Below are 19,523 nucleotides of genomic sequence, written 5' to 3' on the forward strand. Positions count from 1 at the left end.
AAAGTTGGGGCTCTGTTCTAGTTCAGAACAGATTCCTAAAGTTTCCTGTCAACAAATCAATAGTCTTCAGGGCAGAAGGCAAAAATCAATCTCGCTTTCCTACACCTGTCTCTGTCTCAGTGACTCTGTCTGTTAGAGCGCTTGGCCCAGGGAGAGGCAGCCTGGTGGCCATCTGTCGGTCTGTCCATCCGTCTGGCAGTCCAGGCAGGCAGGACATGTGCCCTCTGCCTGTGCCCTGCCAGTGGCATCATGCTGTCGTGCTATCTGGAGGGTTGGCAGCAGGGGTCTGACAGGGAGAGGCCACGGAAGCCTAAGGCAAGGCTCGTGTCCTAGAGGCCTTCATCAGTAGCCCCCGCAGACCTAGGGGATGAGCCCCTTGCCGTCAACCTGGGCCACCCGGGCCACCACGAAGTCATCAATAGGTGGGGCAGAGTTCCGAAAAGAGCAGCACAGATGATTAAGGGCTGATGGCCTTGATTTATGCAGGAAGATAAAAAGGACTTAATCTGCATAGGTTAAGATAATGAGGATGGAGTTTGGGGGGAAGTTCTGATAACCACCGGCATGCTAAGGCTTCATACACATCAGGGAGGGAGAGGGGAGGTGGGTGATGGCTTGGAGGGAAGGTGCCCAAAGCCTGTTATTGCCATAGTTACCATCATCACCAGGGGCTGCTCCCTGCCGCCTTTGATGGAAAATGGAGCAGAACACAGCCTGCTCTCCGGCCGTGGGCTGCGGTCATCGGTGTTCACTGACACAGATCCAATCTGTTTGTTCTTTCGTTCATCCAGAAAATAGTTCCCAAGTGCCCACTCTGGGCTGGCCGCTGTGCTAGGCACAGGGAACCAGGGCTGAACAGGATGGAACGGTCCTTGGGGAAACTGCATCTTAGGAGGGGGAGAGAGAACAAGAAACCAGAAAACCAGCAATGTCCGAGACAGCTTCACATAATGAGGAGAGCCATGCAAACAATAAAACATGGCAGGAAACAGTAAGGAATCTCAGATGGGCTGCAGGATCACTCTAGGTGGGGTGGCCTGGGCTCCCTGCTGAGGATAGGGCCCAGTCAGGTAAAGGCATAGGTTAAGAATGTCCTGGGAGCTCCCCTGGTGGCTCGGCGGTAAAGGATTCGTCTGCCAGTGCAGGGGATGCAAGTTTGATCCCTGGGTTGGGAAGATCCCCTGGAGAAGGGGATGGCAACCCACTCCAGTATTGTTGCCTGGAGAATCCCATGGACAGAGGAGCCTGGTGGGCTACAGTCCATAGGGTCGCAAGGAGTCAGACATGACTTAGCAACTAAAACAACAACAGAATGTCGTAGAAGAAGAATCAGCAAGTGCAGAGACTAGGGGCTTGAATGGATTTGGTCTGTTCCAGGGGGAGAGAAGAGGATTGGGTGTGGTTGGGGAGTCAGTATGGCATGGGAGAGAGACAGGCAAGTAGGGGTGAGGTCCTGAAGATCATGTCTATACCAGGATGAGAGAGAACCAAGCTCAGACAATCCAAGAACATCAAATAATACGAAGATACTATGTTCTTCTTAAAATCTGACTTGTGCTATTTTTTTTTGCAGAGCTCAGCCTCCCTGATTATGCTTTTCTCACCCGAATATTAAAATTAATTTGCATTCCTTTAGCACATACCAGCTGATTGATGTAGTCAATTGACCTAAAGGTCTGTTGATTGGCAAGCAAGAGGCAGCCTAAACTGGAAAATTGGCCATGCACAGTCTATATGGTGGATAAATGACATGCAGTAATTTAAAGCTGAGTTTAGATGAAATGAATAAGAACAAAACCAAACAAGAGATTGGCACCCCTAGGATCCTTTGGTCCTCCTAAGATGCCCTGAGAATCAGGAATAGCAGGTTTATGGTCCTGCTGCCTTGCAGATACCTCTGTTCATAAGAAGGGGGGGGGTGCGGGTGGATAAAAATGTATGCCACTTACTCACCAGGAGGTTCAAGATGTATTGATTTGATCAATGCTACTTCCTGAGAGGTTGCAGGGCAGGTTAAAACACTGTCTCTCTCTAGGTTGGTGAGTTCTGGGGCCTCTGTTTAAACAACCTCCAGACCCTTCTTTGTCTGAAGAGGAGAAAATCCCCAGTTGATCTTGAGCCCCCTTCCCGCACCGCCTGGGAAACACACGGAGGGCACATGCTAACACGCCTGCGCGTTACTCAGCCCATCTGCCCTGTCTGTCGGTTGCTCTCACACCAGCTGGGGCTGTTTCCCATGAGGGTTCCCCGCTTAGCATGAGAGGTGTATGACTTACCTGCCTCATCGCTGTGAGTTTTTACGTGTCTACGTCCCCCTAATTATCTGTGGGCTCCTTGAGGGTAGAAATGAGGCTGTTAGCAGAGACTTCAGGGTACAGTGGAGGAAGTGGCACCTTCGTATTGTCATGGGGGATTCTGTTCACACAGGGCTCAGCTTCGGGGCTGGTGCCCAGTGTCTGCGTTGACTGGCCCTGCTTCCCTGGCTAATGGTTCCCACCCCTCTGTTCTGCTCCAGGGATGACTGCGATCCCATGTGCCTGTCTGGGCATCTTCCTGGGCGGTCTCCTGGTGAAGAAACTCAGCCTGTCTGCCCTCGGGGCCATTCGGATGGCCATGCTCGTCAACCTGGTGTCCACCGCTTGCTACGTCTCCTTCCTCTTCCTGGGCTGTGACACGGGCCCCGTGGCGGGGGTTACTGTTCCCTATGGAAACTCGTAAGTCTCAGAAAGGTCTCACACACACACACACCATCCCCTGCCTGCCCAGGGATTCCAAGACCCTCTTTCCGGGGTTGGTTCATGGAGCCAGCTTCATCCCTAGGGACCCTGACCCGGAAGTTGATACTTCTGCATCTTCCACCCAGGGTTGAAGGATACATGTGAACCTTCTGGGTGGAGAGGACAGAATTCCACTTAAAGACTCTCTCCCAGGATGGCCAGGGGAGCACTAGGGAGACAGGCAGACACTCACTCCCCAGAGGACTCAAGTGCCTATTTTTGGCATTTGATTTTAGGAATGAGGTGAAGATAGAAAATTAAAAATAGGTTTTATTTTAAAATTCAGCTTATAATAGAAGGCAGAAGTGTGTATGTGTGTTAGTAGCTCAGTTGTGTCTGACTCTTTACAACCTCATGGACTGTAGCCTGCCAGGCTCCTCTGTCCATGGGATTCACCAGGCAAGAACACTAGAATGGGTTGCCATTTCCTTCTCCAGAAGGTCTTCCCAACGCAGGGGTCGAACCCAGGTCTCCTGCATTGCAGGTGGATTCTTTACAGTCTGAGTCACCAGGGAAGTCCATAAAATAGAAGAGACTTCAACAGTTCCTTAAACAATCAGAAGCTATCATTAGACTCACATAGTAATCGCAGGGTCCAACCCATGGTGGGTATTGATAAGTGTGGGTGGGGGAGGAGGTGAGAAGGGAGGGGAGAAAGGAAGGAATTTAGCTCTTACAGGACATTTTATTTCCTATCTATTATCCCAGACTTGGAACTGAAGTTCAATCAGACTTGTCCTTAGAGGGCATTATGGAGAGTCCTTATATATCCAGTACCAATGGCCATTCCTTTTTCTGCATGAGCCTCTGCATCTACCTGGGGAGTCCAATCTGGAGCATCAGGGCTGCAGCATGGTTGGCCTGCAGGATACCAGTTCCTCACCACACCAGTCTCCTCCTCCAAGCAGGCCACCAGGCTTTCTCCTGACATTAAGTCAGACAGAGCCAGGCTCGTCTGCCACCCTGCAAGGTCAGACAGGCAGGATGGAAGCACACTGGCCAAGGTATCTTCTGTATATCCATGCACAGTCCAAACACCAACACCCTTCCTTCCCTGTACCATGGCCGCAGTGGCCACTATGACCCCAGAGGGCAGGGGGCTGTCAATGGGGATCCAGAAGAAGCTGACCTTTCTCTGATGGATTCCATCTGTCCTCTTTTCCAGCTCAACGCCTGGCTCGGCCCTGGACCCCTACTCGTCCTGCAATAAAAACTGTGAATGCCAAACCGATTCTTTCACTCCAGTGTGCGGGGCAGATGGCATCACCTACCTGTCTGCCTGCTTTGCTGGCTGCAACAGCACGGTATTGGTGATTTTCTGATGTGATGGGATGGGGCAGGGGGATACAGACAGCCAAAGTAGTTTAAAACCCCAGGTCAAGGGCGAGAGTGGGCAACCACACGTGTCCTGTAGTTTGTGTCCCTGCACTGTAAGTTGTCTCAGCGTCTGCCCTGCTCTGGTGGAGAATTCTCCATTAGAAGGACAGGAGGCCTGCCAGGCCATCCAGCTGCTTCGTGCTAAATCAAATAGGTTTCCAAAAAGTGTCACTGAGCAATTTTATCAGAGAGTAAAAATTCAGAGGAAGCTGTATGGAGCCAGAGGAAAAGATTATGGTTCAAAGCTAGGAATAGGATTACTCCACAGGTAATGAGCTCCCCATCAACAGAAGCATGTAAAGAAAGGTTAGAACCATTTGTCAGGGAAGACCTCTTCCAAACCTGAGATTATGAGACACTAATTCAACATCTTCTCTACCCGATTCCCTTTGCCTTTATCTTCTCAGCTAAATGCCTCCCACCTTTTTCCATCTTGCCACTATCATTTTTTTTTTTTGGTTTGCTTTTTTGTTCTTGTTTTTGTTTCTGGCTTTTTTCCTTCTCAACATGAATTATTCAGTTGGCTCTCAACCTGCATGCAACTTTCCACATTCTCTGCACGAAAACCTGAGACTAAGGGACTGGTCACCTAGTCCTGCTGATCCCACCTTGTACCTGCCCTTCTGCGTCCACACCACCACTGCCCTGGTGCAGGCCCTCCTCATCTCTCACTTGGACCAGTGTAGTAGTTGCCTCCTTGGCCTCACAACTCAGGATGGGCCCCTGCTGGTCTGTCTTCTCCGTTGCAGCCAGAATGATTTCTGTAATATTGCATGTTGTTGATCAGTCGCTCAGTCATGCCTGACTTTTTGGACCCCATGCACTGCAGCATGACGGGCTTCCCTGTCCTTCACCATCTCCCGGATTTTGTTCAGATTCACGTCCATTGTGTCAACGATGTCACCCAACCATCTCATCCTCTGTCACCCCCTTCTCCTCCTGCCTTCAATCTTTCCCAGCATCAGGGTCTTTTCCAGTAAGTTGGCTCTTTGCATCAAGTGGTCAAAATATTGGAGCTTTAGCATCAGTCCTTCCAATGAATATTCAGAGTTGATTGTTTGATCTCCAGGATTGACTGGTTTGATCTCCTTGCTGTCCATAGCATGATGTATAAATATATTTCCTAATACTAGACTATCCTTGCATTCTAGAATGAATTTCACTTTTTTGTTTTGTTTTCAGCCATGCCACATGGCTGGCAGGATCTTAGTTCCCAGACTAGGGCCTGAACCCAGGCCCAGCAGTGAGAGCACAGAGTCCTATCCACTGGACTGCCAGTTGTTCAGTTCCTAAGTAACACTGCATAGGACCCTTTCTGGTCAGTTAGAAGATAAGGTCTAGGTACTGAACTGGGTTTCTATCTTCAGCACATGTCTGTCCTCCGCCATGCTCTTCAGCTGTGCTTCCTTTGGGGTTGGGTATTCTGCTTTCCCCACACAACATGTGTCTTTTCCTGCTTCTTCCTCCAGTCTGATAACTCCTACTCACCCATCAATACCCTACTCAAATGCCCCTTCCTCTGTGAAAGCCTCCCTGCCCTCCTTTATCTTTGAGATTCTTGCCTCTGCAGTCTTGGTACCTGTCTCTCCTGGAGGCACTTTTCTTGTTTGACTGCAGTGATCTGTTAAAAGGGTTTGTCATCTGCCCTGACCTGTGAGTTTCCTAAGTGACACCTGGCGCCCACAAGTGCTCTGTAAATGTCTGGAGATGCAGAGATGGAAAGAAAGACAAGAGGGCTTAAGTGGCTGCTTTCAAGGAACTTAGAGTTGATATCATTTGTTTCTCCCCTTTACTTATTGTGTGTCTTTTGGGAACAGCCATTTCTTTGAAGGAAGAAAAGTGTATCATTTGTTTTCATTTCCAAAGATCTCATTTTTCCTTGCATTTAACATTTAGATTCTTGGCCAGTTGTTAACATTTTTCTATAGGGAAAATAAATTACCCTTGGCCAGGGGAGTGGCGGTGGGGCAAGGACTGATTTTTTTAAAGTAGATGATAAGACAGTTTCCTTAAGTGGGTGGAAATGAATTTTTAAAAAGAGATGGGACCTTGAGAATGGTTAGAATAAAAGTACAAGCTATTCTTTTTCATGACAACAATTTCATTAACACTTTAATATCTAAAAGTTATATTATAAATCAAATTTGGTTACTGTGCTGTGATGAGAATGACATTGACTCAGTATAGACTAGTGTCCTGAGACCAAAGCAGTCTATTCCAGAGCATTCTCTGACCAAAAAGCGGTCTAAAAATGTGTGTCTCCTGTTCTTGCCTGGACGAGAGGCTTATTGAATAAGAGCTTAATCAGGCCCGGGTTTGCTTCTAGCTGCTGAAGCAGCAAGCTGTGGAATGCAATTATCATCAGAGGGCAAGCGTCTCCGATTCCCTCTGGATATACATGGTTTATTCCCCAGACACCTGCCTCTTCTTCACAGTACCAGAGGCCTCATATTGTCTGCTGGGATGCAGGTGATGCAGAGAGGTGATACCCCCGTGCAATTACAAGGCAGGGAATGAGAAAGTCCCGGGGCTGGGATGGGAGTCACAGGTCTCTGGATGCCTTGTCTTCCAGTGAGTGGACGAGGGCTTTAGGGTCACAGAGCTATGCATACCCTGGAAAGGGGCCTTTGTGACAGTCCAACCCTAAAAATAACCACAACCATGAAATTGCAACACCGGCAAGCTCCTCTGAGAGCCTGTATGGGCCAGGTGACAGAGCTTTTCATGGGTCACTCATGGCCCCAGGTCAGAGGAATCTCAGGCCATCAACCAAAAATGAGCCAAAAGCAATTTCAAAATACTTGCAAGTATTTTGAGAAAATGCCAAAGGGGTGAATTATCTTCCTGGGATGTTTACTCCCTCTTCCTCTCCCCTTCTTGTCTGCAAGCTCCCTCCAAAAACTCTTCCACAAACTAGAGGTTTCTTCATCCCTCTTTCGCTGTTTTGTATTTTTTCCATCTGCATCCGCTGGAGTCCTTTCCCACTGTGCACACAGCCATTCTGTCACATGTACCCCCAGCCCGGTGTATAGTGTCTCACTCATCCTCACAACAACCTTGGAAGGAGGTGACATCCTTATCCCCTAATTACAGAGGAATCCCTTGCCCAAGGTCACATAGAATGTGGTGGGGCCGGCATCGGAACGCAGGGTCTGCTGGACGGCAGTCTCAGTGTCTTCCCCGGACCCTCTGGCTTCTCTCTTGAGTATGCTTGCCTTTTTGTCCAGCTGAAAGGAGCTCTCCATGTGTACGCCCCGCAGTCGGGACGTTGTGCCTTCACGATCTGACCCTGCTGCCTCTAACCTCAACCTCCCCACTCCACCCTCCTCTTGAAGAACCACTGAGACTTCTTGGAGTGCCCGCTGCATACCCAGCTCTCTTTTAACCCTGGTCCTCTGTCCATGCTGTTTATCAAGGCGGGTCTTCCCCTAAGCCCTTGACAATCCTTAACACATCCTTATCCGCAGCTGAGAAGCCTCCTCGCACCTCCTCACTGCTTCCGGGGCTGCACTGGCCCCCCTGGTCCCCGCATAGGCCTCAGCACCTGCTCTCCCAGCAAGGTAACCCCCCTCCACCAGGTCAGATGGCCCATGTTCGCCTGCATCTCCATCACTTGCCCATCACTAGGCGCCCGCATCCAGAGATGAGGTTCTGCTATGGACCCTTGTACTCCTGGTGTTAGCCATGGCTCTGGATAAAGGCCCCGGGCTTTCTGCATGCCTGGCTGGAGACTGCCAACCTCAGTGCACCCCAGGGAGACTCAGGTGGTAAAACCACAACTGGCAGGCGGGTAGGTTGGCCAGTGCAGATTTCAATACCAAACACCTCATCTGTGCTCATCTCTCCCCACTTGACAGCTTCCATCCAGACTTGTGAAAATTCCCCTTAACTCGATTAGATGTGAATAAATCACCAACGAAATCACTGATTGTTAGGAGACCTGGTTCGTGTTAGTGCTTTCCTGATATCGGACTTTCCTTCCTGGCTTGAGGTTTTGTTTTTTGTTGTCTGATCTCATTTCTCCTTGAGTGATAGCGATGAAAGTTTCCAGAATTGCATTTAATATACAATTTCTAATTCTCATTGCACATGCCCAGGAGGGGTGACGGGAAAGATGGCAACTTAATTTTCTAAGCTTCCTTTGGCAGGAATATATTGTCCAGATTGTTTCTGTCCCTTTCACTCCCAGAAGTAATTATTCCAACAAAAAGCATGTTGGGAGCTGCTGATTGACTGCTGGAAGTTGTATCCTTCTGATGTACTGAATAATTGACTTAGAAAAAGGCTTCTGTCAGCCACCAGCAAAATGTTCAAAGTCAGTACAAGTCCGGCACAGCAGCTTATGGGGGGCTAAGGATAAGACGACTCATCTGTGCCGCCATCCACGCCACAGGGATTTATCGAGCACCGATTTGAACAGAGCTCGAGTAGGTGCTATGGCAGGGAGGGGATGTGGCTACTCAATTTTGGATGCATGCAGGGGGCTCCTTGTTCAGGACAGCAGGTCTCAGGGCTGGCCTTCGTCCATGGAGAATGCGTGGGTATTTGCCTGGAGGATAGGATGGGAGGGCATCCAAGGATGGCATGAGTGTGAGCACAGAGTGGCGGGGAGGCTTGAAGCTGGTGACATGGGCAAAGCTTTGGTGCGGAGTCAGGAAAGAGGAGAATCTAGAGGGAGGGGCCTGGTATCCATCTGAGCTGCAGCTACATCCTTCCCCTCCGCTCTGCCCACACCTCCCCGTCAGGATACTGGAGCAGAGAGTGAGCCTGGTGCTCCCCAAAGCGCAAGCCTTTCCCCGCCCCTCGGCAGGAGATCATTAAGGCTCTGATGGGATGCAGGGTTCTGGGGCAGAGGGTGGATGGAGGTCTCGCTTGCATTGCAGATCTTTTCCTCCCGGGCTGTCATCCTTCAGCCAATGGCCCTGCCAGGGAACAAGCAAGCGCGTTTCTCCTTGCCGTGTTTCAGTCTCCCCTTTGTCTAGAGGCACACGGGTTGCCGGTGATGCTGTTTGTGACAGGCTCTGAGGTCTTCACCTGGAAACACCGGCTGGGGTTGGGCCAGTGAGGTGAAGAGAGTCTAAGCTGCAAAAAGACAGTAATAAATGACAGGAGAAGGTCTGAGGAACTCGCTGAATCATAAAAAGATCCCATGAAAGTCTAGGACACTTGGGAGTGTGTTATCATTCAAAGGAAGACGTCCCGGCTATTGTATGTCTCGGACCTCTGCCATCTCGGGCGTTGGGCAAAAGCAGGGCAGGACACTGCGAGTGTCAGCACTCCCCCTGGCTAACCCCTTTCTGAGCTACAGGACTCAGGTCCTACCTTTCATAGGAATTGCCGTTTCTTCCTCTGCCATCTCGGGCGTTGGGCAGAAGCAGGGCAGGACACTGCGAGTGTCAGTGCTCCCCCTGGCTAACCCCTTTCTGAGCTACAGAACTCAGGTCCTACCTTTCATAGGAATTGCCGTTTCTTCTTGATTGTTGGTGTTGTTTAGTCGCTAAGTCCTGTTTGACTCTTTGCAACTTCATGGACTATAGCCCGCCAGGCTCCTCTGTCCATGGGGTTCCCCAGGCAAGAATACTGGAGTGGGTTGCCACGCGCTCCTCCAGGGAATCTTCCCAACCCAGGGATCGAAGCTATATCTCCTGCGTTGGCAGGTGGATTCTTTACCACAGAGCCACCAGCGAACTCTTTCGTCTTGGTAACTGAATACATTTCAGAAAGAAAACCAAAATCAGTATTTCAGGATGTTGAGAAAGAAATATTCACATTTTCACAGGCTCGAAATACAAAGAACATCATCACCCCCTTGTCTGTCCCGTTAGAAATGTCATTTTCAACCTAGAGATTAGTTTTACTTGTGCAATTATAGAATTGATCCCTCAGTATTGAATACAGAGGGAAAAAGCCCAAACAAAAACAACTTTATTTGCCAGATACTTCAGAAACACTACCGAGGAATATTTTATATGTGTAATATGAGCTGTCAAAATAGCACGCTAATGATTTCCTCCATCAATGGGAAAATGAATCCTAGCTTCAAGAGAGTCATTTTTCTATTTTTATGGTCTCCAGCTTTTTGTAATTATTTATCCCCATCATTGCATGTGAACAGAAACATTTCTCAATTTAAATTAATGGCTGAATGTAGAACAAGAGTAGAATTTTCAGTGACTGTGCTCTTCTTTTTTTGTTGATTTCTTCTTCTGGAGTTTTTTTAAATTCTTTTAAATAGATGGTACCTTTGTGTGGTTCAAGAACCAAGAAGTATAAAAAAAGAGGGAGTGGGAACTCCTCCTTTCCATTTCTCTCTCCTGTTCACCCACTGTTCAATTCACGACTCTGCCCAATAGGTAATTACTATTATTAGTTTCTTGTATATCCTCCTGGGTTTTAATGCACATACAAGGTATTATTCTGTAGCTTGTTTATTTTTTTTCATCATTTTTGCCATTTTAACTGGAGGATAATTGCTTTACAATATTATATTAGTTTCTGCTGCACAATAGCATGAATCAGTTATATATATATACACATATATCCCCTCCCTCCCACCCCCGACCCCACCCCTCCAGTCATCACAGAGCACCGAGCTGAGCTTCCTGTGCTATGCAGCAGGTTCTCACTAGCTGTTTTACACATGGTAATGTATATATGTCAATGCTACTTTCTCAATAGCTTGTTTATTTTTAATTGAAGTATAGTTGATTTATAGTGTGTTTATTTTCAGTAAAGTGTACATATATTTAGTTCCCAATGCTGAACAGTAGGTCCTTGTTGGTTATCTATTTTGTACTGTAGCTTGTTACTTGTGGGTTTTGTTGTTGTTGTTAATCATTTATCGTGGAGTTTTTTCATGTTAATAAGTAAGGAGCATGCTGATACCTTTTATACAGCTGCATAGTCTTCCATTGTGTGTGCCTATTGGAGTGTATCTAACCAACCCCTATTGATGGGCATTCAAGTGGATGCACAACTTTAGTTCCTGCAGGCACTGTTGTGACTGGAATTGGACTTATGTCATTCTGTGCCTGGGCAAGCTGCCTATAGGGTAAATTCTCATAGAATTTCCGAGCTAATCCCACCCTGTCCACCAGGTTGCCACCACTGCTTCTAAGTCTTGTCAGGCCAGTTCCTCTGTGAACAAGAGGGCCATCTAATTATCAAGGAGATCTCTCAGGGCAGGAAAGCCCGGTCCTGCCACCCCACGCATGGTACCAGGCAGAGAGTCCAACTCTCACATCATTTCTCCCCAGAGAACAGCAGACTGGGAAGACGTTCCTTTGCCATGGGGATGGAAAACCGGACGTTTGCCAGGTCAGGGATGATAAACTCTCCGGAGCCTAGTGTGCTTTCTTCATAGTTAAATGTAGTGGGGGCCACCGAGGACAGCACTAGGGGGCTGCCACTTTATTCAGGACGTGGTCGTCTGCAGGCAGTTGCCAAGGTCCATCTGCATTCTGGACTGTTGTATACACACAGGGTGAGAATCAGATCCCCACCATCAAGCATCTCCTTCCCTCATACCCAGGTTGTTGTCATTCAGTTGCTTAGTCGTGTCCGACTCTTTGTGACCCCATGGACTGCAGCATGCCAGGCTTCCCAGTCCTTAACTGTCTCCAGAAGTTTGCTCAGACTCATGTCCATTGAGTCAGTGATACTCAGATTCTCTAGATTTTCAGACTTCCTACTGGTTAGGGCTTTTGCAGGTCTCAGTTAACCTACGTGCCCGGTTAACATCAGCAAAGGCCTGTCCTACGCCTCCCTTCTCACTTGGGATCATAGGGTGAAGCCCCAGTGGTGGAAAGTCCTCTCTTCCCATTATGCACCCTGGGATAATTATTTCCACCACACTGGGACATCAGGAGGGAAGTTTCTAGATCGGTCTGCAGTCTCTTGTATCTCCTGGGCCCAAATAAAGGACCTTTTCCAACCCTTGTCATTGGACTTTGGCTTAGCATTTACCCTTGGATTCTCTGTGGGCAGGGTCCTAGGAACATTCCAGCCTGTACCGTAGGCCTCAGGACCACCCCACGTTTTCTGTTCATCCTGTCAAATTGACTCTTATAACCAAGAGGGAAACCCATCCAAGTTCGCGCTCAGATCACTAGTGCTTACCTCCTCCCCAGCCTCCTTCACAGCTCCTCTCAAATATGTTTAATCTGAATAAATGAATACAGAGTTGCCTAGGTCGTTTGGGAGGGACCCATCCATTTTCAGGGGGCTCCCCAGGTGGCCAGTGGGTAAAGAATCCACCTGCAATGCAGGAGACACGGGTTTGATCCCTGGGTCAGGAAGATCCCCTGGAGGAGGGCATGGCAAGCCACTCTAGTTTTCTTGCCTGGAGAATCCTATGGACAAAGGAGCCTGGCGGGCCACAGACCACAGAGTCACAAAGAGTCAGACATGAATGAAGCAACTGAGCATGCGTGCACATCCATTTCCAGCTTCTCTCCTTGACACCAATGCAAGCCAGTATCATCACCATGGACCAGTTCTCCCTTCTCCTAGCACCTATAGCCCTACAAGTGCCTCATTTCTGTTCAGCCACCCCGGCCTGCCCTGGGTCCATTCTTGTCCCGTTCTCCCTGGCTCTGTGCTCTTACCCCTCCCCTTTGCCTTGGCTGCACATCCCAGGATGGCTCGGCCCTGCTGTTCACTCACACCATTCACAGGATTGTGCCTTCCTGGACACATTTGCCTCACCTGGACCATATGGACTGGGTAGTCACTGAGATAAAAGTGTCTCATTTCTGTACCATTCCAGTAGGGCCACGATCACAGGCCCGATCTAGGGAAGACCCTCTTCAGAAGGGGATTTTCACATCTCAGAGCAGAGGGAGTCCAGACAGTTTCCTCTTATGGTAAATGGAATACAGTTGAGCCATAGCCTAGGTGCAGAGCAGAAATCTAAGATTTGGTGTAGGTTCCAATTACAAAGTACTCATTAAACTAAACAGAAGTCACCAGTCACACAGTTCATTCAAAGGTACTGATCACATCACAGTCCTAAAGGCTATGAGAGTCAGAACTCAGTTCCTGGGGTCTGAGTTCTAAGCCAGCCCCTCATGGATGGGCCTGTTTTCTGTTTATACATGAGCACTCTCTGAGTCCACGTGGTTCTAAGGACCCCAGCCCCAAATCTCTTTTCCCTCATAGGCTACAGGAGGGACCAAAGAGAGAAGGATGGGGTGGTTTGAACTAGGGCAGGGTTTGAGAGATGGTTTGTCTTTGTTGTTTAGTTGTTTAGGATACGGTAAAATGAACGGACCTTAAGGGCTCATTCATTCATTCACTGATTCATTCATTCAATACTGTCTTCTTGCGCTAGGGATAAGTCAGGAATCAAAACCACAGTGGTGTCTGTCCTTATTAGCCTCATGGTCACGAGGAAGGTTTGACAAAGGAGTACAGGGGAAGGTTGAGAATTTACCATTGCATTTCTATAGTTTGTCATTTCTAAGGTAAGAGATGTGGAGGGAGAGGAGATGGGGGCTCAGAGTGTATATATCTGTCAGGGTTTGGTCAGGAAAACAGCACCCACAAGTCTTTTGGAAGTACAGGGTTTAGTATAGGAAATAGAACTTATGTGAGCATGGAGGAGTTGGGGGATTGGGATCCGGAAGAAGTGAGATGAAGGACTGGAGAAAAGTCACCACACCCCCAGAAGTATCAGCTCAGGTGGGCAGGTTGAGGCTTATGGGAAACTCCCCAGAAGCTGTGCTCAGTGGGCTGCTCAGTGAGATGAAGGGGGCACTCGGGGAAGAGTGTGGGGCAAATGTCAGCAATACTGCAGCCAGTCAGTAGAGGTGGGCACAGGGCCTCTGCTGTCAGCAGGGTGGTCAGAAAAGAAGGTGGTGCACACAGGGCTGGCAGGGCCAACCGGCTCCTTCTGGCATCTCCACGTTTGTCTGCCCCCATGTCTGACCATCTGAGAGTAATACCCCCTGCCTCACTTACAGATCTCTTCTGTGTTTCTCTGGTCCAGCTCTCGTCCATGCAGGGAAGGGAATCCTAAGGAGACGGTTCCCTGCCCTGGATGGTAGAGTAGTGCCAAGATGCCAGCGCCGAATACCATAGAGAGCACTCATTCTGGAGCTGGTGTTGACATCTCAGCACATTCAGAGGCTTAGGAAGGGGCACCCCGGGTGAGTCTGGGATGGGTGTGAGTTAGAGATGAAATTTAGGAGAGTCCTCAGAAAGCATGTGCATGCGTGCTCAGCTGCTCAGTCGTGTCCGACTCCACGTGACCCCATGGACTGTAGCCCTCCAGTCTCCTCTGTCCATGGGATTCTCCAGGCAAGAATACTGGAGTGGGTTGCCATGCCCTCTTCCAGGGGATCTTCCCGAGCCAGGGATCGAACCCATGTCTCTTAACATCTCCTGCATTGGCAGACAGGTTCTTTATCACTAGCACCACCTGGGGAGCTCCATCAGAAAGCACATGGATGTAACACAATCTAGGGAAAAGTGCAGGGCGAGAAGGGAAGAGAGTCTGGGCCAGAGCCCCAAGGAGCTCCAGCATTTTCAAATAGGAGAAGGGGCAGGTGCCAGCAAGGAAAATGCAAAAGGGAAGAGGGAAACCAGAGAGTGAGCCGTGGAAGCCATGAGGCAGTGGGTCGCAGGTACACACTCAAGGGGCTCCAGGAAGAGAAAAGTGGATGGAGGGGTCAACTGTGGAGGTCACTGGCAAGCTTAGCTGATCTGATTGCTGCATGTAGGAACCTAAGCCGTTTGGAGTGATTCAAGAGCATGGAGGTAGTGAGCATGAACAGCTGGAAAAGTTTAGCTTTAGCGTTCAGGGTGTTGGGAAAGGAAAGATCAGTTTCCTCTCCTTAGAAGGGAGAGAAGTGGCATTTTCAATTCGAGTTGGGGGGAAGTCCTTGTTTGTTATTTAGTCAGTAAATTGTTTCCAACTCTTTGCAACCCCATGGACTGTAGCATGCTAAGCTTCCCTGTCCTTCTATATCTCCCGGAGTTTGCTCAAACTCATGTCCATTGAGTCGGTGATGCCATCCAACCATCTCATCCTCTGTCGTCCCCTTCTCCTCCTGCCCTCAATCTTTCCCAGCATCAGGGACTCTTCCAATGAATTGGCTCTTTCAAGGAAAAGGCCTATTTCCTGATAAAAGCAGAGGAAGATCTCTTCCCATTCGCATCCTAAAACCACCTGTGAGTTTCCTCACACTGCTTCTCAGCACTGTGCTATAAGACAGGCTCAATAGATCACAGAAATGACACGTTCTTATCCCAGGAGCTTAAGGTCTCCTCCAGAAGGGTAGCAAGAGTCTCTGCCATGGGGCGTGGAGTGTGTCCCCATGGAGGGAAATGCCAGCTCAGATGAGGGCAACTGAGGAGGCCTTGCAGCCAAATGAAATGTCAGCACTGGGTTTTGAAGAAGATCTGTGATTTCTCCGGGCAGAGATGTATGCAAAGAGACAGAGGGGCCGGGCCTCAGCACCTTTCACAGAATGACGGGAGATGCCCCTGGGTGCTGTAATGGGGCCATTTATACAAAAGCACCTGCTGTGGGCAGATGGCTTAGGAAGAGGGGTCCAGCCCCACCCTGTGTCTCCCCCTACTTCCCACGGGTAAAAGCTTCTTGTGGGGCACAGTCATACAGGATGGAGGGAGCAGGCACTGAACACCCCTGAAAACATCCCACGTCGCTTGATGGAATAAGAAAAACCCCAATTTGTTCAGTCTGGCAGGGAAAGAAAGGGAGAGGGAGGAGGAGAGGTACAAGGATGGGAGACGGGCTGAGGAGGGGGCATGTAAAAACCAAAGAGGATTTGTTTGACCCTCAGGAGGATTTACCTCGGCATGTGCTCTGAGAGCCAAGCAGCCCTGGAAAGAAAAGCAATGAATCATTTATGATTGTTTTCATTTTGTATTCATTAAAGACCTCTGCACTATTATTATCGAACCTTAATTGGCTTGGCTGCTGGCTGGCGCTGCCTCTCCCTGTGCCCTTGCTCCTTTCTCCGCCATCAGAAATTCCTCTGGAGCGTGAGCCAGAACCGTGCTGGGAAGCCAGGGCAGCTGGGCAAAAATCCACCCAAAGATCAAATGGAATACAGCCGCTTGGCTTTCTCCTCTCTGATCATATATTAATAAATATATCTCGCTGGTATCCAGCTCACTCCCCACAATCTGCTCTAAGCTCCCTGGTATCTCTGCACCCTCTTTGCTTTCTCAGCCACTCGAGAAGCCTCCCATTAGCCAGCCCCCTCTCACGGCCCCATGAGCCCAGCGACTTCACGCATGACAGTGCACATCCTTTGTTCCAGGTGCCATAGTGGGCAATGAACCAGCAACCATATGCAGTTACCTGAATTACTTCTTTTAATACACTTCAGTGTAATTATAACTGCACAAAAGAGAGGACAAATTGGCAAGTGATTACATTGTTAATTTGGCAGTGTTTTATCACATTGTAGAAGCACGATTTCCTCTCTAATCATATGGGGGGGCAACACATTTGTCTACGGTGTGGGCTTATCAAGGAATTCTGGGGCATAGAAATGAAATACATAAGAGACGGGGAAATCAGCTCTCCTCCCCATAAATATTCCTTTATTTTGCATGTGTTTTGCAGCCTCCTTCAAAAAAAGCCAACTCGTTGATTCAGGCCTAATTATTGAAATGCTCCAGAATGCATAATCAGGCTGTGACAGACCCAGCTGATGGATGGCTTTAGATCTGGAGAGGGGAGATAGCCCCAGTTAACAGGGCTGACTGCTTCCCTTTCAGAATCTCACTGGCTGTGCATGCCTCATGACCATCCCACCTGAGAATGCGACCGTGATTCCTGGAAAATGCCCCAGTCCTGGGTGTCAAGAGGCCTTCCTCACCTTCCTGTGTGTGATGTGTGTCTGTAGCATGATCGGGGCCATGGCTCAGACACCTTCGGTCATCATCCTCATCAGGTAAGCATAGCCCCAAGGGCCGGAGAACCAGCCGCGCCACCCCACTTCCCTCCCTGCTGTGTGTCTGCAGTTTTCCCAGAAATCAGGACTCTGGGGACTGTATGAGTCTTGCAAGCCAGCTTCCCTAGGCTGGTAGGAATCACTTATGTTTGATGAAAACCTCACTGCAAAAGTAAGGCTTCCGTGGTGGCTCAGACAGTAAAGAACCTGCCTGCAATCCAGGAGACCTGGATTCAGTCGCTGGGTTGGGACTAGCCCCTGGAGAAAGGAATGGCAACACACTCCAGTATTCTTGCCTGGAGAATCCCCATGGACAGAGGAGCCTGGCAGGCTACAGTCTGTGGGGTTGCAAAGAGTCAGACATGACTGAGCGACTAACACTTTCAACTTTCACGCCAAAAGTAGAAAGCACAGCCCAAGAGAAAACACTATGCTTTCATGTCCTACCAGGAACAGACTCTGCAGGTAATTTTGAAAGGTGCTGCGGTCTCTCATTGATATTTGCAAAGAGCAACACTGTTGGAGTGAAATGAAAATGGCATGGGAATATTCGAGTCCCCGTGTCTGGCTCCTGTCTCGGGACACTGATTCGTAGTATGACCTTGGGCTCAGTGTTGTTTCTGAATATGGAAGTGGAGGTGACGTCAGTGGTCCTGCCTGCCTCCTGCAATGGGCTGGGTCCCACTGAGACCATGTGTGTGCAAGCTCTGTAAAGATATAATGGGTCATCGACAAGGTGTGACGCAGTGCTGAGTGGCTTGTGAAGCAAGCAGTGACTGCTTTTGTACAGATGGATAGTGGGAGAGAGTCACCCATAATTCTGTGTCTCCCTGTCTCTCGGGAACTATCCTGGGGGGTGGGTGAGGTGTCTCAAAGGTGAATTATTGAGTGATTTTCTGAGTAACTTACACAGTTGCAAAGTTATCTAGATTTGGGTGAGGAACCCAGAAGAGGCAGGCTTCATGTCTGGTGACCATCTTTAACAGAGGTAGTGGTAACAAGCACAGACAGATCCATCTTACTGGGATGTAGTTATCTAAACAAACCAATCCAATCCCAAGGGCTGGAGATAAAAGTAGGAATGAAATGCTTGGATGCAGCCTGTACAAATGTACATTTTGTTGTTGTTTAAGTCGCTAAGTGTTCAGCTCTTTTGTGACCCCATTGACTGTAGCAAGCCGGGTTCCTCTGTGGGATTTCCCAGGCAGGAATCCCAGAGTAGGTTGCCATTTCCTCCTCTGGGAGATCTTCTGACCAAGGGACTGAACCCAGGTCTCCTGCATTAGCAGGCAGGGAAGCCCTGGTATGTTACATTTGCAGCTGCTTTATCCAACCTCTCTGTGTCTACTACATTTCCTGATCTTGGTTAGAATTCACAAGGAAAAGGATTTATACAAAGTACTTATGTTATAAAGTCATTAGCAAAGCTTTTTCAATGTGCAATAGCACATTAATGGTGCAATAGCAAATTGACATTTTATACTTATTAAATTTGAAAAAATAATTTTTAAAAATTCATACCCACTTCTGTAAAACAAGGCTCTAACAAAACAGGTAAAGTCATACATTTCTGGTGGCATTGAGAAATGTATTGATCCTTTCATAAAAACAAGGTGGCAAATATGAGTTCAAGAGCCATAAAAACATTCAGGTTATTTTTTTTTATGAGGTAAACCTACCCCTTGCCACTTATGTTAAGAAAATACTCCATGAGAAGAAAAGCTCAATGCAGATAATTTTTATTATAGTGTTAACTATAATAGCACAAAAATCTGAATTGGAATAGTGAGTTATAGTCCTACAGCTCAGTGGAGTAATGAAAATTCTTAAGAATGTGAGAAGTGTTTATGAAATGAACTATTGAGTTTAAATTATATATGGAGGATGATTATATATAATATGCACTGGACAAAAACCCATCAGATCTCAGGCATGGATTTGGGGTGGCTGCATTATTTTTGTTACTAGGAATTCCCATGAAGTTATATTGTACCCGTTGACACACAATAGACACCAAAGAGCAAGAAAAATGACCCTTACAGCCTTTAGCAATGACTAGTCCCTTTTTTTCTGCCCTTGACTCTGCTGCAAAAACCCAGCTCAGTAGTTGTGGCTGCAGACCAAATACAGAAAGTCAGCTGAAACCTGAATCATGTCCAAATCTCCACTTGATAAACAGCTCTTGGAGATTTTTAGGAAATATGTGATTCCTTTTCAATGGACCAGCAACAGATGGCCTAAATGACCTAGGTGGGGCCTTGTGCACCTCAGAGCTCCATACAGCCGGGGCCAGCTGGAGGTATGTGCCCACTTGACTTTGAAGGAGCCCAGGGTAATAGCGTCTTCTGTCGCCATCCACTCCAGGGTGCCATCACAGATGTTCTAGGCAAACACAAGGGCACAGACAGTCTGAGCCACAGCCCTTGTCCCATCCTGGGGC

At 48.4% G+C, this 19,523-nt stretch overlaps 1 protein-coding gene across 5 annotated transcripts in view; it reads left to right on the top strand.

Annotated features, from left to right (window-relative positions):
- SLCO3A1 (solute carrier organic anion transporter family member 3A1) overlaps window positions 1–19,523 on the top strand; it is a 359,594-nt gene that overhangs the window by 317,026 nt on the left and 23,045 nt on the right. For all 5 annotated transcript variants that reach the window (XM_081551678.1, XM_081551677.1, XM_081551679.1 and 2 more), the window contains 3 exons: window positions 2,516–2,714; window positions 3,943–4,081; window positions 16,908–17,083. In XM_081551678.1, the coding sequence (XP_081407804.1) occupies window positions 2,516–2,714; window positions 3,943–4,081; window positions 16,908–17,083 (514 nt within the window). The remainder of the gene's footprint in view (window positions 1–2,515; window positions 2,715–3,942; window positions 4,082–16,907; window positions 17,084–19,523) is intronic.

Source organism: Giraffa tippelskirchi, chromosome 12 (assembly GCF_054371585.1).
Source record: "Giraffa tippelskirchi isolate mGirTip1 chromosome 12, T2T-mGirTip1v1.2.pri, whole genome shotgun sequence".
NCBI classification, from domain to species: Eukaryota; Metazoa; Chordata; class Mammalia; order Artiodactyla; family Giraffidae; genus Giraffa; species Giraffa tippelskirchi.